The sequence below is a fragment of the Cenococcum geophilum genome (genome assembly GCF_001692895.1).
Source record: "Cenococcum geophilum 1.58 unplaced genomic scaffold K441scaffold_2, whole genome shotgun sequence".
Taxonomy (NCBI): domain Eukaryota; kingdom Fungi; phylum Ascomycota; class Dothideomycetes; order Gloniales; family Gloniaceae; genus Cenococcum; species Cenococcum geophilum.
In genome coordinates, this window is record NW_027137560.1 from 1,199,521 (window position 1) to 1,217,269 (window position 17,749).

The 17,749-nt window shown below is 49.2% G+C and overlaps 8 protein-coding genes across 8 annotated transcripts; 3 read left to right on the forward strand and 5 right to left on the reverse strand.

Moving 5' to 3' along the window:
• Positions 1 to 1,100: 1,100 nt before the first annotated feature.
• Positions 1,101 to 2,663, reverse strand: K441DRAFT_650989 (manganese and iron superoxide dismutase). The gene is made up of 5 exons (XM_067647124.1): positions 2,366 to 2,663; positions 2,112 to 2,291; positions 1,797 to 2,023; positions 1,640 to 1,707; positions 1,101 to 1,579 (listed from the first exon to the last, which is right to left on the reverse strand). The coding sequence occupies exons 1-5, from the start codon at positions 2,481 to 2,483 to the stop codon at positions 1,492 to 1,494; spliced, it is 681 nt and encodes a 226-aa protein (XP_067509694.1). The 5' UTR covers positions 2,484 to 2,663; the 3' UTR covers positions 1,101 to 1,491.
• A 155-nt stretch (positions 2,664 to 2,818) lies between these two features.
• Positions 2,819 to 4,838, forward strand: K441DRAFT_625623 (siderophore biosynthesis protein-like protein). Its single transcript, XM_067646110.1, has 2 exons — positions 2,819 to 4,563; positions 4,616 to 4,838. Exons 1-2 carry the CDS (start codon positions 3,116 to 3,118, stop codon positions 4,731 to 4,733), a joined length of 1,566 nt encoding a protein of 521 aa, XP_067509695.1. The 5' UTR covers positions 2,819 to 3,115; the 3' UTR covers positions 4,734 to 4,838.
• Positions 4,839 to 4,975: 137 nt separating this feature from the next.
• Positions 4,976 to 6,191, forward strand: K441DRAFT_650995 (DlpA domain-containing protein). Its single transcript, XM_067647125.1, has 5 exons — positions 4,976 to 5,066; positions 5,117 to 5,174; positions 5,229 to 5,560; positions 5,740 to 5,838; positions 5,942 to 6,191. Exons 1-5 carry the CDS (start codon positions 5,019 to 5,021, stop codon positions 6,119 to 6,121), a joined length of 717 nt encoding a protein of 238 aa, XP_067509696.1. The 5' UTR covers positions 4,976 to 5,018; the 3' UTR covers positions 6,122 to 6,191.
• Positions 6,192 to 6,281: 90 nt separating this feature from the next.
• On the forward strand, positions 6,282 to 7,477 carry K441DRAFT_650997 (Non-heme 11 kDa protein of cytochrome bc1 complex). The gene is made up of 3 exons (XM_067647126.1): positions 6,282 to 6,780; positions 6,990 to 7,106; positions 7,193 to 7,477. Exons 1-3 carry the CDS (start codon positions 6,522 to 6,524, stop codon positions 7,255 to 7,257), a joined length of 441 nt encoding a protein of 146 aa, XP_067509697.1. The 5' UTR covers positions 6,282 to 6,521; the 3' UTR covers positions 7,258 to 7,477.
• Positions 7,478 to 7,835: 358 nt separating this feature from the next.
• On the reverse strand, positions 7,836 to 9,633 carry K441DRAFT_535352 (MFS general substrate transporter; the record flags this gene model as incomplete). Its single annotated transcript, XM_067642366.1, has 6 exons — positions 7,836 to 8,422; positions 8,475 to 8,709; positions 8,821 to 8,898; positions 8,950 to 9,217; positions 9,303 to 9,415; positions 9,499 to 9,633. 6 exons carry the CDS (start codon positions 9,631 to 9,633, stop codon positions 7,836 to 7,838), a joined length of 1,416 nt encoding a protein of 471 aa, XP_067509698.1.
• A 406-nt stretch (positions 9,634 to 10,039) lies between these two features.
• Positions 10,040 to 10,893, reverse strand: K441DRAFT_600575 (uncharacterized protein; the record flags this gene model as incomplete). Its single annotated transcript, XM_067645202.1, has 1 exon — positions 10,040 to 10,893. The coding sequence occupies one exon, from the start codon at positions 10,891 to 10,893 to the stop codon at positions 10,243 to 10,245; it is 651 nt and encodes a 216-aa protein (XP_067509699.1). The 3' UTR covers positions 10,040 to 10,242.
• Positions 10,894 to 12,532: 1,639 nt separating this feature from the next.
• Positions 12,533 to 12,812, reverse strand: K441DRAFT_651002 (uncharacterized protein). Its single transcript, XM_067647127.1, has one exon. The coding sequence runs from the start codon at positions 12,791 to 12,793 to the stop codon at positions 12,611 to 12,613; it is 183 nt and encodes a 60-aa protein (XP_067509700.1). The 5' UTR covers positions 12,794 to 12,812; the 3' UTR covers positions 12,533 to 12,610.
• Positions 12,813 to 13,892: 1,080 nt separating this feature from the next.
• K441DRAFT_651003 (uncharacterized protein) lies at positions 13,893 to 17,647 on the reverse strand. Its single transcript, XM_067647128.1, has one exon. The coding sequence runs from the start codon at positions 17,556 to 17,558 to the stop codon at positions 14,316 to 14,318; it is 3,243 nt and encodes a 1,080-aa protein (XP_067509701.1). The 5' UTR covers positions 17,559 to 17,647; the 3' UTR covers positions 13,893 to 14,315.
• Positions 17,648 to 17,749: the final 102 nt, after the last annotated feature.

Below are 17,749 nucleotides of genomic sequence, written 5' to 3' on the forward strand. Positions count from 1 at the left end.
GTAAAAATAAAGGACTAATACACTGCATAGCGTATAAGAGGCGCCTATATTACTATAGTTTGCTAACCCGAATCTGCCTACGACTTATCCTTTATAGCCCAGGTAGTAGATCCGTAAGAAGAAAATATTAAGCAGCTTAATAAGCGTATTTAGTGGCAAATTAATAATGTAGTAAGGGGATTTACTTTCGTACTACTAGACCTAAGTTCCCTTAGCTTACTAGTATTTACGGACGCCTTCTTTACTAATAATAAAGACCTATTATTATAAATCGGCTTTATAATTGTACTTATAGACTATAATTAGGACGCAAATATACTATACTAGTCTTTAATTAAGTGTAAATAAGTAACCCGTAGTGTACTAGCTTCTAAACTATATGCACTAGCCTATAGATTTAATATAGCAGCCGCAATTAAATTAACGGTCCAGAAGATTCTATAACTAGAGTAGTTACCCCTAGTTTTATACACTGATTTAAAGTCCCTTTACGACTGCCTAGTTAAACTAGGTACGATATAAGAGAAGAGGCTTATAGCCGACCTAATGTGCTTACGTTAGGCTTATAAACGACGTGAGATTACGGAGGTTAAATGGATCAGCAGCGGAGACAACCTAGTAGACGCCATGACTAAGGCAAAGCCGTGTTAAGCTCTTAAAACCTTAATTGACACGAATAAGCTTAACCTAAAGGTTATAGAATGGGTAGAGCGAGACTAACGGAGTATTTATGGTTTAGTTACGGCCCGTTAGAAGGCCGTATAGTTCACTTTACGGACCGTAAGCAGGACTTACGGCTAGCTTGGAGCACCATTTGGAAGGCAACCTAGAAGGTACCTTAGGGGAGATTTCCTATGTATTTTCTTTTGTGTTCTATGGTTTTGTTAAAGCAACTACGGAGACTATACATAAGTGGTTTCATTTTTCAAGTACCGCCAGTGTATAATTACAGCACCTGTCGTACCAACCGCGTGCCTACGCGTTCGGTACGTCAGGTACGCGTTTACGCGTTCGGCGCACCAACCACCCGCTTACGCGTCTGGTGCACAAGCACTGACTAATCAGGGGGGAAGGACGCATCAGTATATAGACCACGTAGTCTGCTTCAATACAAGAGACAGTCACCATCCAAACAAGCATACGATACTACATGTATTTCGTGCCCGTGGATACGACTCACTCGTGCTATTAAGTTAGTACGAACAGCATCATTTAACTTTCGTGCTGATGTTGGAGGTGATAATCGATTGCAATTACATGGGATGCATGAACATTTAACATGATATACCTAACAATGTCAGTTCTTTCTTGTGTTTTGGTAATGCAGGCAAGCGAAGCTAAATTGACTTCACTAAAAGCATGCGCTTCTTGAAGAACATTAGCAGGTTTATTCTTCTCAACTAGTAATGGACCCGATAGTCTCCAATCTTCCTTAGTGACTATGTTACCACACCCGCTTCTGTTTGGGAATCCTTACAACGCATTTGATCTTCACTTGAAGCGCTTCTCCGCCGCCTTCCAGTTAATAACGTCCCAAATTGCGTTGAAGTATTCTACCTTACGATTCTGATATTGAAGGCTGTGGACAATTAGTAACTACTTGGGCCAGAATCTTGAAAAGATTACAACTATAACGTACTAGTAGGCATGCTCCCAGGCATCAATGCCAAGGAGCGGACGGAATTGACCGACAACGGGATCTTGGTTCTAACGTGTACGTTAACCATCAATGTATGCTTCCTCAGAAGATTCCCTCTGACGAATTGGCATCCGAATATAGTAAAGTGAAAACATACAGCATAAGTCTTGATCATGACATTGCCAGTCTGTGTATCTTGCACCAACCAAGCCCAACCACTTCCCTGAATACCAGCAAGCGCAGCGTTGAACTTCTCCTTCATGGCATCTAGACTGCCATAGCTGTCATTGATGGCTTTGGACAGACCACCGGTCGGGGGCTCACCACCTCCTTTAGAGATCGGAGCGAGATTTTCCCAGAAGAGGGTATGGTTGATGTGGCCACCTGCATGATAATTGTTAGTCACATAAACTATTGGCAGTCTCCGGCAAGTGCTCGGTATAAAATTTCCAAGGAATAATTGCCAACGCACCGCCATGAAAGTTTATTAATGGCTGCAACACGATCTGTGTCTGGATGTCCTCCTTGTGCCTCGCCTCGGCCATCTGCTCTGTTGCATTGTTGAAGGAGGTCACGTAGGTGTTGTGGTGTTTGCTGTGATGTAACTCCATGATCTTGCTAGAGATAGTGGGCTCGAGCGCGCCATAGCCATCTGGTGTTGACATATATTAGCTAAAATGCTCTAAGAGTTCCATGGGCTTTATTAATATATCAATTGTTCCTTACATGGAAGGTCAGGAAGCGTAGCTTTGCCCCGGACAAAAGTTGCGCCCGCCAACCCGGTTTTTCTGGAGCTTGCTGATGTTGAAGCTCGCAAAGCGGAACGGAGGAGTGTGACAGACATGGTTGCAGGCGTAGGGAAGCAACTGGGTTGTGAATTGATGAAAGTAGAGATGGCGGTTGAAGATGTCTTGCTTGGCTCCTCGGCTTGTTACGATGTTCACACGTCATGGCGCTAGATGACCAAAGCTTCATCTCGGTCGGCCTCGAGACCCACCTCGTTTAGTCGTGACCTCGTAAAACCGCAACTCTTTAGCTGTAAAGCCTTCTAACAAAATTATTAAAGAAATAGCTGTAATATATTTTATTACTAATATTATATTGAAGTTTTAAGCTTTTAAAATAAGTTATTATAGCCTAAGTGTAAAGCTGTAAACTTATCTAAAGTTGGTGGGTTTTGGTATGTGCGAAGCCACGACTCAATGAGGTGGGCCTCGCTTGCGCAAAACGGCTATCGGGGGTCAGATCGGCTCTGTTCTTGACCATTCCCGCAATTTACCCGCATTCGGAATTTGCAGGTGAGTTTTTGCTACTGCGACAAAGTACCACAGTCGAGCCACTGTCACGCCATGTAGTCTGACTGTCAGGAGAACATTAATTATTTTTCTTGCTGGATGAGTTGAAGACTCCTACCCTGCCGTGATTATTCCTCAAGAGATATAACCCCCTCCACTCGTCGTCCACCACCCCACCACCATGGCGCCTTCAATTGTCCACCTCCCCAATGGGCAGAATATTACCGTCAGCCCAGTTTTTGGCGGCCTTTTTTTTAAATCTAACGACTTGAGTAATCATCATTCGCCGTTTCCTCCAGGATGGACTATTGTTCTCAATTCGGAGGATGAGCAAGAAAGCTCATCTGCATCTCAAGTGCTGAAGCTCCCTAAAAAGCACATCTTGCACCGGTACAAAAGGCCCACTCTACAGAATGACCACCTCTATGTATCCTCGATTTCGAACCCCAGCAGCAACGACTTCAAGCCTGCAAGCTCGCCCACTAGACAGATCGCCATGATGCTTTGGGCAACGCTGTGGTGGTACTTCCACCAGCCCGAACCCAATATGCACGTAAATACTGCCGCATCTGTGAAGACTCCTGACCCTGGGAGACCTAAAGGCGAATGGAGGATCAACATAAACCGCGAAGGCATTTTCAAAGGAAAAGTGGTATTACCAAAACTTGAGAGGATGGGTCTTATAGCCAGCGAGGATTCCAACGTAGGAATTGAACAGAGTGAGAAATCGCCAGAGGGATGGATGAATATGTTTGTTAGCCGAAGATCATTTTGGCAGCTGGATGCACGGATATACCTGTTCACATTGTCACCCACTTCTCAATCGCCCTTCCCTGCTAGCTCACCATATACCTCGCGGCCAGGATCACCCAGTGGAGAACGGACTGAAAAAGAGACTCAATTAGAACAGGTATCCCAAGGTCCTTGGTCTCCCGCAGCCCCGGGCCCATTTCATTCATCTAGCCACCTACCAACTTACTACCCTCCTCCTCCACCACAGTACATTTTCACAAATCACATACGGCACCCAGTTCGCCCCAAGCCACCTCAGCAAGGGGAAATATTCTACATGAGATTTGTTCCTAGTGTGGGACAATACTTGTCCTTCAGGGTAGCTTCTATCTCCACCAACCCACTTAGACACAAGGGACCTGTCTCTTCTCTGGCCTCCCTTCCCAACCTTAGGGGCCCTCAAACGAGTATCTCCGACTCGGTGGTACCAACTGTAGCTGGTCTGAACCTTGGGATGTCCGACAGCGAACTTCTCCACAAATGGATGAATGACCCACGAGTGTCCTATTTCTGGGGCGAATCAGGACCACAATCACACCAAGAAGAATTCTTGAAAACCGGACTAAAAAGTAAACATAGTTTTCCAGTCATAGGATGCTGGGATGGAAAGCCTTTTGGGTACTTTGAGATCTACTGGGTCAAAGAGGATACTTTAGGAAAGTATCTCGGAGGAAATGTAGGTGACTATGATCGAGGGTTCCACTGCCTTATTGGAGAACAAGAGTTCAGAGGTGAACGTCGCGTCAGAATATGGCTAAGTGCCCTGGTTCACTACTGCTGGCTAGCAGACAATAGAACAGAAACAGTGATGCTAGAGCCGAGGGTTGATAACCAAAAGTAAGTCTAGCCTTAAAATCAATACCATTAACAATTCCCTAACTAGCTATAGGCTTGCACAATACTGTTTAGATGTTGGATTCTACAAGGAAAGGGAAATTAGCTTTCCTCATAAGCAGTCAAATCTTCTTAAGATCAAGAGAGATGCTTGGGAGGCGCCAGCTCTGTGACGATATAGTTAATTCTCGAGTGGATTGTTGGACCGGAAGCTATCTGTTTCGTGATCCTTTCACGCTTTATGATGTATATGATACCATTCTATTTGAAGAAATCCTATCGAAATCACGTCTTACTAAATGCGGTGTCTATCCGTAAGTGTCGTTTGCCGTCGCATGTGAATAACCTCCGAGCTCCCGCAAGAAATAGAACCCTACGTCACAGCTACTACACCCCTCATGTTACGCTATAAGCTCTCAGTTATACACTCAATCTCACATTCTCGTACTACTACCACGATGTCCTCTGCCCAACTTAAGGCCCTCGCTTCCTATACCGCCTGCGACGTATGTCCAATCCGCTTTCATCACCCCGCCAACCCCGCTGAGTCGCTCAGATATCTGATGCCCTCCTCAAACTCAATGTTCCCAGCGCAGGTTTTCTAGCTGATTTAAGTAACATTTATGATCTTCCAATACTCGTTTGTTCTCAATTGACCTCTTTCCCAGCTCCAATCCGCACCGCGTACCCCTCTACCACAACCAAAACAATCGCCCCAGCGTCCACCGTCCTCCTGGTCTCTAAACCCTCCGCATCTTTTTCCCACGCACCGCTCCCACCATCTCCGGCAGATTTGCCTGAACCAAACATCAAACCCGGAATCCCGTATGCGGATCTCACGACACCACACACGGTTGTGTTGCTAAGCCAGCCCGCCGGGCAGAAATGTGCGGTTGTAGGAGGGATCATGGCGGTACGGATGAAAGTCCTGGGAGCGAGGGGGATAGTGACTGATGGACGAGTGAGGGATTTAGAGACGTTAGGCAGTTTGGGGTTGCCGGTGAGTAGGCTTTTGTATGAGGCTAGCTATGGAGGGGCTTATGCTTAGCCTCGAGAGAGGCAAAGAGTTACGGGATTACTGAATACATGGTTGAAGGGCATGAATAAAAAAACACTGCCTGCGAGAATATGAGTATGGCATGCTAAACCACTGCTGACGATTCCATTGTTCTGGATTAGGTCTGGTCCCGGGCTACCTCAACCATTGGCGCCGGAGCAGAAGCAAAAGCCTGGGCGCACAATGTCCCGATTACAATCAGCGGAGTGCAAATCACGCCTGTAAGTCCTGTCTCTGATACTCTATAACCCTCCAGTCCATCGGATTCTCCTCCGCCTTCTCTATGTCCCCTATCTTGCAAGCTTCCGGCTTATGCTATCTCAGGGCGACATTATAGTGATTGATCCATCAGAGAATGGAATTGTTTCAATCCCACAAACCAAGCTCGACGCGGTACTGGAGCTGCTTCCTCGGTTGGTGGCAGCGGACGAGAAGGTAATAGAGGATGTGGAGAAGGGTGTCGATGTTGGGGAGGCATTCCGGAGGCATAGGAGTAACCTGTAAATTTAGGAGATGACAATCTGTACTTGGGAATAGATTTCGGATATTTAGTTGAAAGACACCATCGGTAGACCTATTTGTAAAATTTCCAGTGATGACATTGAGAGCGCTGCTGTCTTCGCTGTGACGCGATGACAAGCTGAACTCATCGCCGGTGCTTAAATCCTGGCAAATTGAAGCTATAGCAACAAGGCTCTTGCAAGTGTTTCGTCCATCGCAGGAGATCACTGCGATTGGAAACTCAAAAAAGTTCTCATCAAGCTGCTCTCACGTGCACGCTGACTAACCCAAAAACCGCTCTGCAAGCTCCCCAAACGACTCCATCCGACCGCCTACAACATTTTCCACTCATTCTCGCACGACCGCGCCATCTACATCCCGCAAACAGACCCAATTGCAAACCATGGGCCTCAGTACGCTCTTCAGCGACATCTGGGACTCGTTCTCGCACCCGGCCGCTGACGCCGAGGCACCGCCGTCCGGCGGCACCAGCGCCAAGAGTCCAGCATCGGGCACGGACGAGGAGAGCGGCGAGGAGGCTGAGGCAAATAAGCAGGATGCGGAGGGAGATGATGGGGATGAGGAGCAGGGGCACAAACCCGGAGACGAGGATGATGAAGAGGAGGAGGAGGTGCAAGATCCTAAGCATAGGTTAGAGGAGGGTAAGTTGCTCCTTTAGTCTGATATTTTCGGAGAACCTGGGAAGATTCGAGCTGAAGAACTGCTTTTTGACGGTAATGGAGATGCCATTGGCGGCGGGGTGAAACGGACGGTGTTTGGTGGCGTGATGGAAACATGGAAGCCGAACTAGCAGAATAGTATTCGGAATGATATATGGACCTTCAAGCTAACAACTGGCTTTCTATTACAGAATGCATTGCATCAAAAGAATGCTCCCCCGCCAAACACCACTACGATGTGTGCGCCGAGCGCGTCACTGGCCAGATTGAGAGCGATGGCAAGGCAAAGGAGGACTGTGTGGAAGAATGTTAGATAAGCCCTAATTTTTCTGCTTCAATGAAACTTCTCCTATGGTTTTCCTAACTATATACTGACGTTTCTCTCTCTCCGCAGTCTTCCATCTCCTCCACTGCGCAACAAACTGTTCCGCGCCCAAGCTCTTCAGAGAGCTCAAGTAAACTCACTCCAACCCTCCTACTTTCCGCCGTCCGCATTCCAACTCGAATTGTTCAAGGTACATCTCAAATTTGTGCCGAGGTTTGTATGATGGCTTGGAGAGTTAGATCCGGTGTGCTGACGAAGCTGAACGAACACCACCTCGGCAACGACTGTACATACCAAAGACTTCCTCTAACCGCATTACCATCAAACCTGTACTATTCTTGGCGTTTCCCCCTCCCTGCAGTCGAGCCAAAGACTGCGTGTAGTCTACTTGTGTCTATACATAGAATAAGCCTGAAAGAAAATGTCCCGATTGCGGGGCCGTAACTATCTTGCATCTAGAAAAATGTGAAACGTATTCGACTGTACAAATTACAATATGTACATTTCGCGGCCGTATTTACGCTCCAAAAACCCATGAAAACCAGGTGGAGCGGCCGCCCAGCTCTTGCCCCACACTCAAACCCAAATATCCTATCCTATCTGTGTCCTGAAAGGCAAAATCCAAAAATATTTAAAAACATTCCGTGTCAAATCCTAGATACGTCCAAGAAGACCGAACCCATACACTCCGCCACATACACAAAAGCAGTCCTCACGTCGCGTCGTTCGTTCTCACTTCTCCATTCCCCACCTCTCCCTCATCAAGCCTCAACCTCCCCTTGACCTTCCCGTCTCCCAACCCCAACCTCTTCACGCCGAGCGCCAGCGGCAACGGCGCAATAACGCACGCCACGACAGCCTGGAACACCAGCGCGCGCCGCATATTGCCAGGCGGATAGTCGCCACTCCCCGCCCCCTTGCCGTCGCCGCCGGCCACCACGTCCACATTCCCCTCCTTCAGCGCGTTCATGACGACGATGAAGATGCCGCCGAGCAGCTGGCCGCCGGCCCAGCAGACGGTGGAGCCGACTTCCGGCGACGCGGGCCAGGTGACCTCGACGAGGTACTCGAGCGCGATGGGTACGAGGCTGAAGGATGCGGCGCCCAGGATGGAAGCGATGACGTAGGGCGCCACGAGCGTGCGGGTCTGGGGCGCGAAGACGAAGGCGAGGTAGGAGAGCGCGATGATGGGAACCAGCGCTTTGATACCTAAGAGGTAGGCGTGCGTGCGGTCGAGGATGGGGGAGGTGAGGGCTGCGGTGACGAGGCCCACGACAATGAGGAGGGCGCCGCAGATACCTAGGGGTGTTAATTAAGTGGAAGAGAGGAGAAAGTGAAGTGGGGGACATACCAGCTTCAGTTTCGGTGAAGCCGTAGGGCTCGAGGATTTGGTTCAGGAGGGAGGAGATGGCGTTGAAGAAGCCGACATAGATGCTGAAGGGGATGAAGACGAGGTAGAAGGATGGACTTCGGGATAGACCACGGATAGTTTCTTTGAGGGGCGTTTTAGGGAGGGAGGATGAGGCGGAGGGTGGCGTTGGAGGCTTTTCCGGGATGAAAAAGGCCGGGATGGTCGCGACAGATGACTGAGGTTTGTTAATATTAGGCGCGTCTTTCGATTCGTAATCGGTTGCAGCAAAGGGAATATATAGATAGTGTTGCACCACGTTTGCTAAGGCTAATTAAAAAGAACTTACAATTATAGCAGTATAAAGGACCATATTTGGAATCTGACTGGGCTTAGTCGCCCACAAAGGACCAATTAATTGGCCAAGCTTTGGCAGTTAGAAATGTCTCTTATAACTCGTCGAAAGTGAATAACTCACGGCTCCGCCAAATGGATTAGCAAGTGAGGCCACCGCAGTAGCAGACACTCTCCCTCTCTCGGTAAACCATAGGTCGCTGTAGCGAGTAGGAGCAGATAGCACAAATGGCTGTGCTAGACCAGTGAGAATCTGACCGAACATAACAACGCCATAGTGCCCGCCTGTGGCGCGGGTGCCGGCGTAGCGAATCCAGTTCCCGAACAACAGGAAAACACTCGCCCATAGAATTGCTTGTCTAGGGCCCCGGTTCAGGACCCACATTACCAACCTAGGAGGCTTTCGGTTAGTACAGAGGTGATTAATATTAACAGAGAAAGTGTGATATAGAGTGAATTGAAATCATATATACATACGGGCTAATTACAATAAATGCGAAGAGAAACCCCGTACTCAACCAATTGATTGCAGTATCAGAAACATTAAAGTATTGGGCCGAAGTAGTTGAGACAGGCGCGAAGGTCAGCCACTTCATTTGGCTCGCACGTTAGCTGATTCGTTCTCCATACTAGCATTCCGGGATAACACTAAACAGCAGAAGGCACAACTTACGTCCCAGCTCACGACTATATTCAATAAAACTAACTGAATCAATCCAAACCATCGTCTCTTGTAGACTCTGAATTGCGTATCAGAATTACCGCCTAAGAGTTCGTCTTCAGCCCCACGCGTCGTTGCTGTAGGCATCAAAGAGGAAGAGGCAAGCGACGCCGGAGGAATACCACCAGTGTCTGGGACTTCTTCTTCTCTCCGAGTAACGTTCTTCTGGTCGTCCATCTGCCCAGAAAGGTCGTCCATGACGACCCAGTCAGCGTCGCTTGGGTCTTTGCTAGATGAAGCTATCAACTGCTCCTGGCTATGACTGGGTGGAGGGTTGGTTAGTGGTCGGCCATGCCAGAAGTGCTTCCTTATGTAAGTCGGGGTAAGGAGTCGATACATGCCCTAAAGCAAGCTTGGAAGTAAAGCAACTGCCGTGTTTGTTCGCGCGTGCGTGATAAGCGTGAACAGCCCTGGTCGCTGCCGCCAATGTGGCTGCGCTAGTCACATGCTTATCCAAACTTCACGCTCGAACTCCATCAGAGCGCTTGAAACAGAGCGAGACATCTCTCCATTTATATATATGTCTACTCCCGGCCTTGAGGGTATCTTCCATACACCGTCCGCACGTTTCCATACGCCCTTCGCCAAACGCCGACCCCTAAATCAAGAGCGACCCAAAAGTACCAGAAAGAATCAAAAGAAAATTGCATGACATAACGAGGGATCTATAACCTCAACAAAATTATCTTCGGACCTCTAACGCCCCAGCAGCAACCCCGAGAGGTACTCGTAATCCTGCATGTACGAGCTCACACCAAACGTCGCGCCAGACACCTCAGAGGAGCCGGCCTCCATCAAACCCAACGCGCCCCTATCAAGCGCAACTCCAAAATCAACTCCGGCCGCTGTCAGCAACTCGTTTGAGAAGCTATTCTGGGCCTGAAGGGTGCCCCGGAACCTGATCGATTCTGTGGCCCCAGAGGAGCCGGTCTCCACCAAACTCAACGCGTCCCTACCGAGCGCCACTCCAAAATCAACCCCAGCCGCTGTCAGCATTTCGTCTGAGAAGCCGTTCTGTGTCTGAAGGGTGCTTTGGGGTCTGATCCTTCTCTGTCTTGCCTGCGGTGCTGCACCATGGACTTTTTTTTCGTGTCGATGGCGAGCGGACCAATCGCCGAAACCTTTGCCGCAAAATGAGCACTTGAAAGGCTTCAGTCCCGTGTGCGTATTGTGGTGCGTATCGCGCTGGCCCTTCTGACAAAACGTTCTTGGACAATGTGAACATTTCCAAGGACGCTCATCTTTGCTCCGATGGATGTTCATGTGGCGCTCCAAATCATTCTTGCGGCCGAAGCTCCTGGTGCATTGACCGCACGCGTGGGCTTTCTGGTTGGATTCAGAGGACATTTTGATTGTTTGTGGGATTGAGATAGGAGGTTAGATGAATGTATGGTGAGGGTATTGGGATGTCTCCAAGGTCTAGAAAAAAAGAGGATTGCAGTGAATTCAAGGGTTGGGGGTAATCTGAGGAGGGGAATGGAGGGCGAGGAAGGACTGACTTATATATCACAGTAACTGTCATTGTGGGTACCAAAATCCGTTGGGGCTCTTATGACTTCACTGACAAATCTTTTACTGATACTACCAGAATCACCTTAGTCTGATTGCCCGGTTTTCTAAAACCTGCCTCGACACAGTTAGACTTGGGTCCCTGGTTCAATTGCTCCGGTGTAGGTTGACCAGCACCCTCCATTGAGCTAATATGCTATGTTTTCCTACCCTGTTCCATCTCATACTCACTCTAGCACCCCGTGCTGTTCTATAACAACAGTCCCACCTCCGAAAATATTATAAGAGTCAAATACGATTTCTAATTCTTCCACAGTTTCAATATTCAAGGTTTGAAGTACCATGGCAATAGGACGGCGGCAAGAGCCGCATTGACTCAGACTTGACACAGACATATCATCAAAAGCACAGACATACATCATCAAAGGCACAGACATATCAAGGCACGAAATCTGACCTTACCCAGCGCGGCGTTAGTTACAGTATTGTACTCAGCTCTCGCCCAAGGGTAATCAGCGGGCAGCGCATTTTACCGCAAATACTTCCCTGAGTTCCCCAGATCAGAAAGGCTGTGCCAAAAGACCCCATCATCACAGAGACACGCACGTAGGGCTAGCTAGCATGCGATTTACTCAATTGACCGTTCGCCCTGTAAAACTGGCAACCCAATATCCAAGAAGGCAACACTTGCAGCCAATGTAAATGTGCAGCCCATGCAGAATAGAAGTATATCAATGCCATTTTTCATCAATTTGTTGTCTGGTTGGTGTTTTTGTGCTGGACTGTCGCCTTGGTCATTAGGACCTTCCCAAATCATCCGACCCTCGTCCATGCCCTACCATGACAAACACTTCCAAAGCACATTGAGAATGCCCCTGTTACCACGTATCATTCCCGGCTTTAGAAAAGGTTCAGACTTGTGCTCCTTGCAAATATTTGCTGGAGATACTTGCTACACAGCAGGCTTTCTGCGTTTTCACCGCATGAAACAGCCACTCATAACCATAGCAACTCAGTGAGTACTTTGCGCGCCTACTCTGCCCGATATTAACGCAACCTAGCTCCACATTGGTAGCCGCTCCCCTCAAGTCAGGTTATCGGGCCTTTCCTCAATCCAATCAAAGCACCGTTGCGATACTTCGATGACCGTCCACGACAGCATTACGGAATTCTCCCATTACCACCAGCAACGTTTCATCGGCGAAAATAACTATCGTGCACCGCCAATTCGTTCTGTAAATCCGCGTCATGCCGACAACAAACAGACAGTCTTTCTGTTCCCATCGACGACAACACAGCATCACAACCTCTAGGATCACGCAAACGCCCCTGCCGATTAAACTCACATAATCCCCACGACTTCTAACGAATTGCTGTGATGTTGGGGAAATAAATGCCATGTCGAACAAATTCAGGCGTTCTTGAAGTCGCGATAAACATCCATAAAGTTTCGTTACGCAAACGACGGTGGCAAACTCTGAACTGGCAGGCATTTAGCGGCCGCCTACCCGCTGTCAAGGAAAGGAATAAAAGCGGAGACCTGTCAGAACCACACCTACGGTCTTCGTCTACCAGCGGGACAGAGCGCGGGGAAAGAAGGGGTTAAGCGGGGCCTAGGGGGGAGCCCGACTTCGAGGGATGGCACACGTGAGATAGCGACAAGGGTTGGGAGCGTGGGGGGAGGGCTCGGCGGGCGTGGAGATATTAGTGGACGGGATGAAGCGAACTGGAGGCTCATTGAAGGATAGAGAAGTCAGGGGTTGGTCAAAGGCCGTAGAGCACCATGGAGGGAGTATGGGCAACACCAGAGCGCTTAGAGGGCCACAGAGAGCATAATTGAGGCCAAGATCACTGAATAATGGCCTCGAAGCTCGTAGAAAGGTGCTCACGATGCACGAGCGGACTTAAGATTGCTGTAACGCCTGAGATTCTTGGGTTCCCCATATCTTGACACTACAGTCTACCATGTGAAGAGCTGGGTATCTTTGGTACGAGACCCCTTACCACAGAAGAACTTTCTGACCATGCTAACATAGATTCCACTAATCACTAAAATAGGAGGAAGTCGGGAAGGCTTTAAGAGCAGCATCTCAACCTCTCCAGCAATAGCAGCAACAAGCCTCAACTTCCTCCTACTTACCTCTACCCTTGGTACTCTAGATCGCGATGCTCTATTTAAACAAATTCGTCCTACTACCCGGAAAATGCGGTGTAATAATCGTGATATTTCAGGGGTAAATTTTCCTCAGTACCCAAAACTTGTGCAGAATCGCCCCGATTCTTTTCGATTCCTATTTCAGTAGTAGTCATAAGCATTTTATTTTTCACTGTGCGCTTCCCAAAGCTATGGCTTTGCGCTATGATGAGACAGATAAACTCTGTGAAGAAGAAGCCAAAAGTCAGAGTTTAACCAGCTCGAGCGCGATTTTTGTGGTGGATGGTGCTATCTAGAAGATAGTTACAGGGCAACGATACCGAGAGGTAGCATAGCTGAAACTTATTGATAGGGGCTATGGGAAGCATAGTTAAAGAGGACGGCAGAGTGGGAGAGTAATGGCCGATTACATCGCTTAAAGCGTGAATTTCTTGCAATCACTATCCACATAATTAGACTGAAATCTAGCATAGTTGCTGAGTAGATAGCGCCTGCTTCCGTAGTTAGGTGACAAAGCTGTAATTTCGGTGTTCTATATTCTTGCTTTAATTTGAACAGAGCGCGAATTATGCTCTGAAAAATTTCTGGGGCATGTGAAAACTTTATTGTGGATGAATCAGGTTAACTACGATTGAAGGAAAATTTTAGAGTTTGAAAATTCTTTTATTTCTAATTTTTTTGTTGGGTAGCTAGGGGAAAGCGTGACTGCCTGAATTTCATCATTATGGTTTGCAAGCGAGAGTTAGTTTAGAGTCAGCAGGATGACCATTTGGCAGAGCTTGGATCAATAGATAAATCCTAAAAACGGTTATTGCGAGACATCACGGAGATAGCTCGGGGGATGCAATGCAGGAGAAAAATAAGGGCTTGGCACGCTTCAAACCAATCCTAGGCCTCTCATGAACCTGCCTACTAACAGAAGCCGTGTTGCCAAACCGTATGTCAATGCGCAGACCCAGTAAACGTCATGCTGTCCCCAGCTGTATGCAAGGAAGAAACCGGAAGGGAATATTAATGTGATAAAATCATAAAGCCAAGAAACGCTGGTGACGCTTATATCGTGCAATCCGGAATCCTAACCTCCGCTAGCCGCAACAATCGTGAACTAGTGCATGATACTTTGTCTCCACCTGTCGATCATGTCTCTCTGTCTACTGTCCATCATCGGATCCATTTGCATCTGCCCTGGCATTCCCATCTGCATGGGCATTTGCTGCATCCCATGCTGCTGCATACCGCTCATCTGCGGGTATCCAAAACCCTGAAATCCGTTCATAGGCATACCTGCCATTGGCATGCCCATATTCATGCCCATACCCATCTGCTGCGGCATCATACCTAAGCCGTTAGGCGTAAAGTTCATCGGCATGGGCGTTGGCATTCCCATGTTATTGGGGAAGTATCCGCCTGGCTGCCCTGCGAGGCCCATACCAGAACCCATTCCGCCATTCAACATACCGGGTACAGATACAGGAGTGGGGACGAGGCCAGCGCCACCCATTCCATTATTGTACACGCCACCCTTGAAAGCCGTAGTCTTCGGCGCGAGTGCTGGATCTTGCGTGCCCTTTCCAATGTCTAGCAGAGGCTTATCAGTACCGTAACTGGTGTTGCGTTGATTTTGCGCCAACAAATCTGCTTTTTGCCGTGTCTTCTTAACCTCACTCTGCTGGAGCAGGCTCCCTTGAGGTAATGCAGCCACAAGCACCTCATTTGATATCTTGCGGGCCGAGGCACTGTTCGGGTTTATTGGATGTGCTGATAGTAGATCTGCCAGGCTATGGGATGATTTGAGTGGTGGGTGGGTAGCGTTTGCTGGGTTAAGGTTATTCCCATTGGCAGGAATTTGCCCGCCTCGCGCTAAAGCTTCAGCTTGAAGTCGGGCGCGCCGTTGGCCCAAGGTTTCTTCTTCCTCTTCCCCTTCGCCAGCAGGTTCTTCAGGCTTAGGCTTTTCATCTTCCTTAGAAGCACCGATTTGATTCAGCATCTCGCTCATGAATTCGCCACTAACGGGCCGCGCACGTACGTCGCTGATGGCAGCATCGAGAGCTTCGCGATTCTTGAGGCGGAGTTTCCGCTGTGCGAGTGTCTCTTCTTCACCATCACCGTTGACAGGCGTTGCAGATTGTCCAGGCAAAAGTGGGAGTGTTGGTGAGGGCTCAGGACCTAGCGCAGGTGCTTGGGGCATCCCGACACGCTTCTGAGGACTGGGGTCCCGTTGTCTAGGGTCGCCACCACGTAATCTGTTCCGACGGTTGCTAAGGGGTTCACTGTCTTCGAGCTCTCGCTGTGCGATAAGCCCAAGAGGTCGATCCCAATCTGAGGCTTGTCCAGCTCCACCCTTCTTATTGATGAGGCCATCCCGGGCAGGGAATAGCATGCCCAAAGGTACATCTTCATCTTCATCTGCTTCTTCGGCAACTTTAGCATCCGGGTCTTCCCACGCGAGTGCAATCCTTTGTCCAACGCGACGTTTCTTCTCCACCTCTGCCACGGCATCGAGCTCGAGTAGTGTAGAATGCATCCCATTAGGATAGGCAGTAGCAGCGGTTCGATTTCGACTCTTTTGCTGCTGTTTGCGCATCTGAAGTTCAGCAAGGAGCGTAGTCGGAGGCCCATGGAATTGGGGGATAGCTGGTCCTTCCGGAGCCTCTTCCTCTTCCTCGGCACAGTCTTCAACATCTGGGTGCTGGTCGCTATCTGTTGAGTGCCTAAAGGGAGTTGCCTCGCCTGCATCCTCATGTTCTTCATCCTCTGGATAATGCAAGTTATCACCATTTTCCTCGAGTTGAGGCCCTAGACTAAGGCGGCTACTATTTCGAACGGTCAGCCTTTTTAGCTCATCGGTACTGATTCGCTTCTGGAGTTTGTTCGGCCCATCGCCACTAGAGTTTCGGCGACCACGGAGAAGGTTGAGGGAACTGCGGCTTTTCCTGGCATCGGCCTTGTCCAGGATCATTGATGACGTAGTACTCCTTCGAACTTGCTCCTTGCCATAGACTTCGTTGCCGACATGGCCAGCAAACGGGTGATCCGTGAAAGCACCAACAGGGGCATGGGCGGATGCCTCAAGAATACTATCAAGGGTTGCCTCCGCAGAGTCACCCTTGACTTCAAACTCTTGCGCCGAGGCTACTTGGTCAAAGTACACACTTGCTCGAAGTTGAGGGGGTAGACCAGCTAGGCCCATCACGCTTTTGCGCGGGTCAGCGCTCTTCCTTTTATGAGAGCTGTCGTTAAAAGTGTCTGAGCTGTTCCGTATTTCATCTGGTAGCCAGGCTGCCGACTTTCTAGCATCCGTGGGCATGGATTCAAGGAGCTGTGTCCTTCGTTTGGCTTGTACAGTGGCAGATGGTAATTGTGACAGCCGCTTGGGGAGGTTCAGCATTCGCGGGACCGGTGCAGGATAGAATACCATATTGTCACTAGGAGGAGGTGCCGTATGTCCCGGTGGAGCGGGCATTGATCTTAAAAGGGAAGAGTTTCGGCTGCCTTGCGACTCGACTACATCTTCTTCTACGACCGGAGAGCAGTGGACGCCATCGAAATCGTGGAAAAGTGTTCTTGCTTGGTGATAGGTGTCGGTGGAGGTGGCTGTGGGGGGTCTATCGGGAAGGTCATGTGGATTCGTGAAGTAGCTATCATCGTGCTGCCTATGTATTTGAGGATCTGATATGGGCCTATCGTTAGGAAACTCGTCAAATTGATCCTGTATCTCCTGCGCTATCTGGTCGTACTGTTTCGTGAAGGAGGACACAGAACGGTGACTTGGCGGCTTGGGGGAGGTAAGGCGAGGGACGGAATTGTGCATCGTAGGTGAGCCAGATGGCTCCTCGTCGTCTTGGTGGCCGATATCGTCTTCATCAGGCTGCATGATATGGCCCAGCCGTGAAGCACGGGAAGCAGAGCGTTGTCTCTGCTGTGATAGCTGAGACCATGTTCCGGAGCGGATTGAACCGATTGGGGACGTGATGAAACCACCCGGAGAGTATCCGCCCCATCTGGCAGCGCTATTGACATCTACAATAGAATTCGAGAAGGAGCTGGTGGACGCGTTACGGGATCTGTTGGCATGAACGGCTCTTGCTTCGTCGGCCGCGACGGATCGCATGGAAGACTTCCTGCTGTCCGATAACTTCTGCTCTAAATGGAGTTTTCGTATTTCCTCAGCGATATCTGACCCCCTTGAGCTCATCCTTTCGGCTCTCTCCTCCAAGCGCTCGATATTCCCAATGTAAGCCCCTTGCAGCGACTGCAGATCAGGTGTTGGATGGCGGAGGTGGATTGCTCCTTCTGAGGACGTGGTGCGCACCATTGGCTCTGGGGAGGTGCTCCGAGGCATCTCCATGGTGAAATATCACGAAAAGTACCGTCTGCAAGAAATGGAGGGAGGGAAAGCAGAGAGCTATTATTGTTGTTATTTTAGGAGTGTCGCGCGATAGGGAACTTTCTGCATTCGAAGGGGGGATCCTATCAGCGGTGATCTCCGCAGATTAAATAGCCAGGGCCACCTGCAAGCCACCAAGAATGGTCACACCC

Excerpts from the sequence above, each read along its gene's own strand:
- K441DRAFT_651002 (XM_067647127.1), bottom strand. The coding sequence starts at position 12,793 with ATGAGCCTCCAGTTCGCTTCATCCCGTCCACTAATATCTCCACGCCCG.
- K441DRAFT_651003 (XM_067647128.1), bottom strand. The coding sequence starts at position 17,558 with ATGGAGATGCCTCGGAGCACCTCCCCAGAGCCAATGGTGCGCACCACG.
- K441DRAFT_650997 (XM_067647126.1), top strand. The coding sequence starts at position 6,522 with ATGGGCCTCAGTACGCTCTTCAGCGACATCTGGGACTCGTTCTCGCAC. Across the intron at positions 6,781-6,989 it reads TAAGCATAGGTTAGAGGAGG|AATGCATTGCATCAAAAGAA; the intron begins GTAAGTTGCTCC and ends TTTCTATTACAG. Across the intron at positions 7,107-7,192 it reads GGAGGACTGTGTGGAAGAAT|TCTTCCATCTCCTCCACTGC; the intron begins GTTAGATAAGCC and ends CTCTCTCCGCAG.
- K441DRAFT_625623 (XM_067646110.1), top strand. The coding sequence starts at position 3,116 with ATGGCGCCTTCAATTGTCCACCTCCCCAATGGGCAGAATATTACCGTC. Across the intron at positions 4,564-4,615 it reads CCGAGGGTTGATAACCAAAA|GCTTGCACAATACTGTTTAG; the intron begins GTAAGTCTAGCC and ends AACTAGCTATAG.
- K441DRAFT_650989 (XM_067647124.1), bottom strand. The coding sequence starts at position 2,483 with ATGTCTGTCACACTCCTCCGTTCCGCTTTGCGAGCTTCAACATCAGCA. Across the intron at positions 2,024-2,111 it reads ATTAATAAACTTTCATGGCG|GTGGCCACATCAACCATACC; the intron begins GTGCGTTGGCAA and ends ATTATCATGCAG. Across the intron at positions 1,580-1,639 it reads GCCTGGGAGCATGCCTACTA|CCTTCAATATCAGAATCGTA; the intron begins GTACGTTATAGT and ends AATTGTCCACAG.
- K441DRAFT_650995 (XM_067647125.1), top strand. The coding sequence starts at position 5,019 with ATGTCCTCTGCCCAACTTAAGGCCCTCGCTTCCTATACCGCCTGCGAC. Across the intron at positions 5,067-5,116 it reads CTTCCTATACCGCCTGCGAC|ATATCTGATGCCCTCCTCAA; the intron begins GTATGTCCAATC and ends TGAGTCGCTCAG. Across the intron at positions 5,839-5,941 it reads GCGGAGTGCAAATCACGCCT|GGCGACATTATAGTGATTGA; the intron begins GTAAGTCCTGTC and ends ATGCTATCTCAG.